The sequence below is a fragment of the Cyanistes caeruleus genome, chromosome 4 (genome assembly GCF_971803275.1).
Source record: "Cyanistes caeruleus chromosome 4, bCyaCae1.hap1.1, whole genome shotgun sequence".
Classification (NCBI taxonomy): Eukaryota; Metazoa; Chordata; class Aves; order Passeriformes; family Paridae; genus Cyanistes; species Cyanistes caeruleus.
This window is the reverse complement of record NC_141704.1, coordinates 33579626-33588354: the sequence shown is the minus strand read 5'-3', so window position 1 is coordinate 33588354 and position 8729 is coordinate 33579626. Positions and strand designations below refer to the sequence as shown.

General features: G+C 44.7%; 1 protein-coding gene across 6 annotated transcripts; it reads left to right on the top strand.

The window, feature by feature from the left end:
* The first annotated feature begins 49 nt into the window (after positions 1 to 49).
* On the top strand, positions 50 to 6399 carry PHF5A (PHD finger protein 5A). 6 transcript variants are annotated; one of them, XM_086885756.1, is made up of 5 exons: positions 108 to 184; positions 1320 to 1343; positions 2079 to 2191; positions 2571 to 2737; positions 5703 to 6399. In XM_086885756.1, the coding sequence occupies exons 3-5, from the start codon at positions 2098 to 2100 to the stop codon at positions 5790 to 5792; spliced, it is 351 nt and encodes a 116-aa protein (XP_086741882.1). In that variant the 5' UTR covers positions 108 to 184; positions 1320 to 1343; positions 2079 to 2097; the 3' UTR covers positions 5793 to 6399. The 6 variants fall into 6 exon arrangements, with proteins under 6 accessions (XP_086741883.1, XP_086741880.1, XP_086741882.1 ...); XM_023934605.2 differs by lacking the exon at positions 108 to 184 and adding an exon at positions 340 to 553; XM_086885758.1 differs by lacking the exon at positions 108 to 184 and adding an exon at positions 462 to 553 and having other exon boundaries at positions 2130 to 2191.
* The last annotated feature ends 2330 nt before the right edge of the window (positions 6400 to 8729 follow it).

The following is an 8729-nucleotide window of genomic DNA, read 5'->3' as shown; positions in this document are numbered from 1 at the left end:
CAGCATTTTTCCCCTCGGGGGAGGCGCTTTGGCAGGCGCTGCTCTCACCCCGGCCAGGACCTGGGGGCGGCGCGGTGGTGAAGGCTCCGCGGGCCCGCAGCAGTAGCAGCGCCGGGCGGGTATCGCCTCGCTATGGCCAAGCATCACCCGGACCTCATCTTCTGCCGCAAGCAGGCGGGCGTCGGTGAGTCTCGGGGGAAGAGGGGATGAGGATGGGGAGGTCTCTTCACCCCTCTTCCCGCTGCGGGGCGAGCGGGAGGCGCGCGCGCGTGCGGGCCCGTTACCGGCCGTTGGGCGCGCGCGGCCGCTAGGCCCGGCGGGGGGGGAGGGTGGGGAGCAGGAGGGGCGATGTGCGCCACCCGCTCCTCCCTTCCTCTCCCTCACCCTCTCCTTCCCTCTTTTGTTTTCCTTTTATTTAACCTTTATTTCGATGGCCCAGTGTGCGTTAAGGTTCCAGCAGCATTTGAGAGCATCTTTCTGGCTGCGAGACAAAAGTTATCTTCCGGGTTTTCCCTGCAATGTGGATAACGGGATTTACCCTTGTCGCATCTGAGTAAGGTTCAAAGAACTCTTATACAAGATTAGAAGTTGAGGTATCCCTTCCAGGTTTTTGTCACCCACTGGAAAACAAATTTAATGAGCAGCTTTCTGCAAGATCCATAAATGCGACACATTCAGCTGCACAGTTTGTGGGAAATGTCCTTTTAGTATAGTTAGTGCTTCTAAGCATTTATCTATGTTGAAAAGTTATGGCCTGGCAAATCACTTGTCTCTCTTCAAATCACTATTTAGCCTTTGTGAATGTGGACATCTAGTCTTTGAAACTTGCTATTTATGGCATTTATCCAAGTTCCTAACATCATTGTTGTGAGTGTCCCAGACAAGTGACAAGATTTCTAAGATGCATTTAACTACCTTTATGTTCTAAAGCAAAGAAGTGTTTGGGCTGCTTTAAACAAATAATCGATTTCCACCCCCCACTAAAACCAATGTAAAAGCTGTGCCAAGACTCATGTACAGCATTTCCTTCAGACACACTGGCTGTGTTTGAAATGGAATTATGGATGTAGGTTTTCTGACTGCAGAGGAGTGTTATTGTGCATTCATAGTGTATCTTTAGTCTTGATAAATGTCTCCAGGAAGATATATATTGTTTATCATGAATGTTTGAATTTATGCTCAAACCATTTCTGTGGTTTGACCTTTAATTTTTTGAAGGACTACTCATTGCAGAAGATAATTATTTGACATTCAAGCTCATAGTTACTTAATTTTTTCTCCTGCCTCAAATAATTATTTTCTTTTCTTTTTTTTTTCAGCAATTGGAAGACTCTGTGAAAAATGTAAGTATAGCATCCACATTTAGTTGCTTGAGAACATAGTGTTGTGGTTAGAGCATGCAGTTTGAATTCAAAGGTTGAAATCTATTTTTGCTTTTACCACAAACTTGATGTCACTCTTTGAGAAGGGAACAATTACCTTAACATTGCAAGTGTAGCTCAAAGAGTACTTAAAAAGTTGCAAGCTCAAACAGACTCTTGCACAAGCGCAGTTCTAGAGTACCTGTTCCCAGCATTTCCACTGGCTGAGGTACAGTGACTGCTTCACTGGATCCTTATAATCTGTAATACCAAAATATCGTACTGATCATTTCAAAACAGGGGGAAAATGCATTTTTGGATTCTGGCTTCATCCTACTGTGAGAAAGGTTCCCATTAGCATCTGGGAGAAGAAGAAATGGAGGGCAAGCATCTAAAGTTAGAGCAGGAAAAAACAGTTTCCCATTGGTAGTAGCTGAGATCTGTCACGCCAGAGATTTAAGAGCAGGTTAGACAAGCTGTTTGTGGGAGTCTGGATTAGATACCTTGGGAACTGGTAATAGGATATGAAGCCTTTCATCCGTAGGTCAGTGTTTTGGTTAAGATCCAGCTCAGCAGAAATTGTCACTGGCATCTGATGGCTCCTCGCCTGTATGATATGAGTACTTGAATTTCACTCAGTTCCTTGTGAGAGCGCAAGGGCAACTCTTGTGAAATGGCTGCTTATGCCAGTTTGCTCTTTCTTTGGCTTTCTCACAGATGAAGGATTAAAGGGACCATGAGTATAATCTCTTTTCTCTTTGAGGATAGTAACTGCAGACTTTTGTTGATGTGGCACTGTGGGAGAAGCACACACTGCTGCTTCTCTGTAGGTAAGGACTCTAGTCCTGTCAGTCTGGCTTTTTTTTTGTTTTGCAAGTGAATAAGTCAGGAAAAGTTGTAGTATAAAAGTAGTGGTACAATCAAAGCAAATCTTGACTAATCACAAAGAAGTAATTTTGGGTTTTTTCTCTGACTGTAAATGTATGACTAAATGTAAACCAACCCTCAAATATTGCAGGCCACGGCCCTTGTTCCTCTCAAGTCTGTGTGCAGTACAAAGTTGTGCCCTGTGCCTGCAAGGCACATTTCTGCAGTTCAGCTGTGATGTCTACGAGTGTACAGGAAAGTTACTTGACCAGGAAGCTTTTCCTCTGACCTGGGGGTGGCAAAAAGGACATTCTATAACCAAAGGCTGTGCTGTGCTCACAGGTGATGGCAAGTGTGTGATCTGTGACTCCTACGTGCGGCCCTGCACCCTGGTGCGCATCTGTGACGAGTGTAACTACGGCTCCTACCAGGGCCGATGCGTCATCTGCGGAGGGCCCGGCGTGTCTGATGCCTACTACTGCAAGGAGTGCACCATCCAGGAAAAAGATGTGAGTTGCCATCCCAGCTACGCAGTAGCCATGCTTACCTTTAAGGGGCTTGGAACTGCCAAAATTGGTGCTGGACAATTGGCACTCATTTGCGATAACTCAAACCTTTCTTTCCCTGTTGATCGGTCCCCGTGTTTGCAAAGCATTTTGAGTTATTGTAACTCTCTTCATTCTAAGGATCTTTGTCTGTTTTGCACATTCACAGTTCATTTTCTCCACAGACTGCTTGTTGCCACTTCAGGTTGTTATCCTACTATAGCTCCAGCCTAGGTTTCACCAGGGTCAGAAATATTGCAGACACTGCAAGGCAGTGGTAGGAGCAGCTCCTCACTAGAAGTCCATTATAAGCCACTGATTAAGAGCACATATGGTACTGTAAGGCATGTGGAATCAAAACCTTTGTTTTTCTTTGAATAATGAGGTAAAGTTGGTCCTTAGTGTCCAATGGCTCCATTGCTAATTGTGTTTCACAATTTTGATGCTTCTTGTATTATTTCAGTGGAGTACAATTTATATTTTCTTATTCTTTTCTGGAATGGTTTGTATTGTAGATACTTCTCCTTCTGCTAATGCTTTTTGATGTAATGGTCCCTTTTGTCTATATCCAGAGCTATCATCTTTTTATAATATTTTGCTGAAAGACACTGCACATGTGAAGTGAAGCAGCTATTCACCCCTTGTAAGGCTTTTGTTAATAATCCAACACAATGAGTGCAGGACATGAACTGCAACAAAGCAGTTCATGTTAGTAAGACCTTACAGAAAAACAAGAACATGATGCTTACAGTTCTGCTATCCCAGAATATAGGCCTGGTAGCTGTGAGAGTTTGTTAAAAGTTGTTTGGTGCTTTGCAAATGTAATTTCCTACACACCCTAATGACTGTGAAGAATGTGCTGAGAGAGTGGTTTACAGGAGTGTCCTCAGCTGTGCAAGTTGCTGCTTTAATTCTCTCCATTGCCTGTTTTCTCTAGAGGCCTGCAGCCAAATCCAGAACAGGGGCAGGTCCCCATTTGAATTTAGTCATTAGATCTAATAGGACCATAGTCTTTCTCTGTATCTAAATATGGATATAAGTGCTGTGATGGTGGTGCTGCCTCCTTCTTTATAAATGTTGTGAAAAAACAGTAGTTTTGTTCACTTGCCTTTGGAATGAAGATTCCTGGCTTTATAAATCATGAATAAAATAGGCTTGTTTTTGTTTTTATCAATTCATAGGGGTTCCCAACAAATGTTTCTCATAACCTAAATCTCAGGTGTGAAATAACTGGCTACTCTGTCAGGGAGGACTGTAGAAAACAGAGCTAGAGGAGAATAACAGGTCTGGGGTATTTTGACACCCGGTAAATGCTACTGTGAGTGAAGAAAGTTGCTCTGTGGCAGAAAACTCAGATACTACAGATCTCATTACAACTGCAGATGTGAAGTTGCAGATCTGAAACAGCAGATTTGACATGATTTGTTGCAGGATTGAAAAGTGCTAGCACAAGCATAGGGAGCCCAGAATGAGAAAAATTAGGTGTGCTACTGCCTGTCACAATTATGGTATCTGGTGCTGATGTGAATAAGAAAAACAGCTGGGCAGAGCTCTGTACCTGAAGCTTTAACAGTCCAAGGTTTCAGCCACAGCACTTTCATCATCCTGAGAGAAAGACTGGAAAAGATACTGAAGCAAGAAAGCAAATAAAATGGAGGGCAAAGGTGGAATGCTATGTGGCACAAAGCAAAGGACCTGGTTACTCTTGGTTCATTTATTCTAGTGGAGGGAGAAATGAAGTACTGTGTCAGCCCATTTCGATCTGTGGGTAAAGGCCAGAATCTCACCTTGTCACCCAGGACATCTGTGAGTTGCAAATAGTAATCTTTTCTTGGGGAAAGGAGGGTGCTCATGAGCTGTGTCCTTAGGAGGAGGTGGAAGAATGAACAGAGCCCTGCAATAAGGTTGTCAAGATTTGAACAGACTCCATGGATCGTGGGAGGCAAGGCTTGAAAGAGTCCTACTATTGAGGTTCAAAATGAAATAAGGAGACAGTAGCTAGAAATGGGTTGTGGCAGGTGTATGGGGGAGGGATGATTTCTGTTCCCTACCTCTCCTGTTATTCCTATCATGCAGATCCTCTCCACCAGATTTTATCTCTGGCATGGGAGCCAGGAAGCTTGGGTGCAGATTCTACAGCATCTGACATCTGCCCAGGGGCTTTCTAAATCTAATGCACTCAGGATCGTACTTCAGCCAAGGACACATGTTCCTCTGCCTGCTGGGCCCCTCACAGCTGCTGTGGCCAACCGTAATGTTTTGCCCTTAAGAATTATGCAGATGCTGGGCCCAGGTGGCCCATGGGAAAATGTTCCCAGGTATACCAAGAGGTGCATTTCTGATTTGATTTTGCAACCACACTTCTCAGGAGGGTTCCCCCTACTCCCCTTGCTTTTCTTGTGACTTTTTTCTCACCATCTACTGGAACTGAGGTACAAGAACCTATCTGTGTAGCTGCTGTGAGTAGCTGACCCTACAGCCTCTGCAGTAATCGATCCAGGATGCAAGAAATCTGCGGTTCAGTTCTGCTGTCACAGCTGAGGGGTTCCTAAACACAAGAATGGTTTGGTGACATCTAGAGCAGCAAGATTCTCTTTGTCTAAGGAGGGGAAAGGTCATTCCTCTGGGCCCTAGAAGTCCTGCATATCCTGATTTAGAAATAATTCAGTCTTTTCATTAATGGCTGAAGTTATATGAGCTGTTTTCCATTTCAGCCCTGAGGGAGAGCATGTCCTACAGTAATGTTGAAAAGATAGCCATCCTCTTCTCTGTTTCTTACTGGTAACCAGCACTGGAGAGCAATTTGTCTGTACAGATGTTTGAAATGTGTTGAGGACAGGGCGAGGAGTGTGGGAACTGAGAACCTGCTACAACTATGATGTTATTCTGTGTTTGCTCCTTTCCTAACTTGCAGTTTATTTTCTTACAGAGAGATGGTTGCCCTAAGATCGTCAACCTGGGCAGTTCCAAGACAGATCTTTTCTATGAAAGGAAAAAGTATGGCTTCAAGAAGAGGTGATCCTCTTCATACGTGGCTACCTCCTTGGATTGGCAAGAGGGTCTTGGAACATCTCTGGACTTTACTCTTATTGAAAACTGGTTGATTTTTTTTTTTTCTAAAACAGTACAAATTCAGTAATATACTTGGGGTTGGAGAAATAACAGACTGAGTGAGGACTGAAACCTGATCAGAACCAATGATGAGAGAGGGCAAATGAAGATTACTGTCTTCTGCCTTTGCAGAAGCTCTGCTAGTAGTTGCCCCAGCTCTCTATACAAAGCAGAATTAGCAAGCACTTACACATAGAGGAGCTATGTAAAAATGGGAAGTGCTATTTTTAGAGTGGAGAAACACCTTGAGGTTGTTCTTACTGGGCCTCCTCTCAATTATTTGAAATTGCCCCATCCATCAGTGTTGAAGAACGAAGCATCAATCTGCTCCCCTCCTCTCTTCCTCCAGTATATTTCCATGCTGCCCTGTTTTGTAAGGAATCTGCTCATGGCTGGTACCTTCCTAGGGAGAGCACAGCTGTTCCTTGTTTTCTTTGACAGATAAATCCAAGGCCATTTCTTGTAGCCATTTCTGTAGGATGCATACCAATAAAGCTTTTTCTTTTGGGTTTTTATTTTTTGTACAACAAGGATTTCTCTTCGGTTTATTTTGTGCCTAGCCTCTCTGGAGCTTTCTGGGGACACGGAGGATTAGCCCAGCAAGCACTTCACAATGGGTTATCTGGTTTCTGACAGCGTCTGCTTATGGCCACGTGACCTTGCCACAAGGAGCTTCAGGGAACGGCTGTTGCTTTTGTCTGCCTGTGATCCCAGCCACTGATCATTTTGTCCCGTAGCATGAGGATCGCTGAGCTTGTAACCCTTATCCCAGCTAATACGGCTGTGGATGTTGTTTCACCATGCAAACATCCAATCCCTTTCTAAAACCTACTAAGCTATTTGACTCGCTATCCTGTTCTTGTGAATAAGTTAAAGCCTTCCCTGCTGTAATGGGAAACCAACTATTGTGTTCTGGGCTATTGGCCGTGTGCGTGCTGGAAACCAGAGGCTGCTTGTTTGTCAAATACCCGTACAGGCTAAAAGCAGTCTGTTGGCTCAGCAAAGATCTGGGAACAGGCGCCTTTGTGCAGAGGCGGAACTGAGTTCCCCACGGGTGTGTATACTCCTCAGATGGTTAAATCTGGGTCCTGGCTCAGTGTGCTCTGTAGTCCTTCAAGTACTTTAGTCTGAGCAGAGTATGTGCTACACTAACACTTGTCTTTGTGCAGTCTTGGGGTGCAGAGCCCCAAGACCATTTTTTGTTTTGTGCCCCTTCCAGGATTTCAGCTATTCCCTTGGGGCTCGCACCAATTCCTCTAACTACTCTTTGGCTTAAATACCTCTTCTACCTGCTCCAGCTATTTGGATAAAAGTGAAAAGCACACAAGTTGTGATTATCCTCCCCTCAAAAGTAATTTTTTCCTGCTCCAGCTGGCTGTAGCTGTCACCGGCCCTAGAGCTATCTCAGCTGCTCCTCCCTCTCCTGCCCCCAGCTATTAATTCTGTCAGGTTTCTCTTCCAAGATTTTTGCAGTTCTAAGATTATCAGCAGGTCTTCTTCCCTGCACGATGGTTCCCTTACACAGCTTCTGATGGATGCCAATTGCCAAGGTGTTCAGAGCAATCTAGCTCATTGGTAACAGCAAACCTATTCTCCCAAAGCAGTTCTTTGGGAATAAGCAACTGCCTCTGCAGACCAGGAAGCCCATGTCAGACCTGTTATCGGCCATCTTAAATTCTGTGTTTCTTTAGAAGCAGGCCATGACATGCAGATTTGTTGTACCTGGAACTTTATCACTTCAACCAGAACTTATCACTTACCCTCAGTCAGGCTGCCCAAATTATCTCACTAGGAATGCAGAAGGTTTGTACACATTTTTTTTCTTTCCCAGAAACATGGAAGATGACGAAGTTTTTCAGTAAAGGTAGAGGGAAATGAAGTAAGGAATTAATTTTTGTCTCAGAACCAATACACCCTGGTGAGCTAATTTTAGAGCACCCCTTGTTCCTAATCATTTAGCAGGATCAGCCAGGCAGGGCTTGCTGTAGAGGTACCAGTGTCCCCATCCCTTCCCCCATCCCCAACAACAGCTGGGCATACTCACTTTCTTGGCACTCCCGATGCCCTCACACTGACTGCTGGATATATCAGTCTGTATTCTGAGAGTTAAGCTGCCATTTCTAGTTGTTCTGAGTCACTGGGCAGGTGGAGAGAGGGAGGGACAGGCTTTTTCCCCTTTGCCTTGTTTGCTCAGACAGCTCTGGGGAGCATGCCAAATGCTGCTGGTGCTCAGATCAGTTCAGTGCCACTGCCTTTCTGGTACTTTCAGAGCATGGATGGGACATTGCCCTGAAGCTGCTAATTCAGACAAGGGTAATGGATGCATTTGTGTAGCCCAGAAAAACACGACCTTGCTTGCTTGGTAATGATTTCTGTGCACCAGTAGATGATACCTAGGCAGGCCCTCTAGAAAAGTGCATTATTTTTCACCTAAATAGATTTTGAAGTACTTGTCCAGGAGGAGATTGCCTTGCAGTACTGCAGACCTGAGCACATGCTAAAAGGGCGAGCTTCCCCAGAGGGGGAAAATGAGACAAGACATGTCCTGCTGCTGTGTGCACGCCAAGCTTTGGAAGGGCTTCATCAGTCCATGGAGTTTTATGCAGCCAGATTCAGGGGCTCTCTGGCTGCCAGCTGTGAAATACTTGCGTGGCAGCAGCAGGGAAGGGTGGGAGAGACAGGGACAGCTTTGTCAACGTGGCAGCTGAACCCCCATGGTGCTGTCTTCAAAGCCTAATGCATGGAGCTAACTGTCTCTTCCTGCTGTTACTTTTCTAGATGGTGTTATTTTTTCCTTTTTTATTAAAATGTTGCATAACAAGTAGAAAAAAAAAAATCCTTTAAT

Bases quoted from the DNA above. Each gene is read 5' to 3' on its own strand.
- PHF5A (XM_086885754.1), top strand. The intron at 2,738-5,702 runs GTGAGTTGCCAT...ATTTTCTTACAG, and splicing joins GCACCATCCAGGAAAAAGAT to AGAGATGGTTGCCCTAAGAT.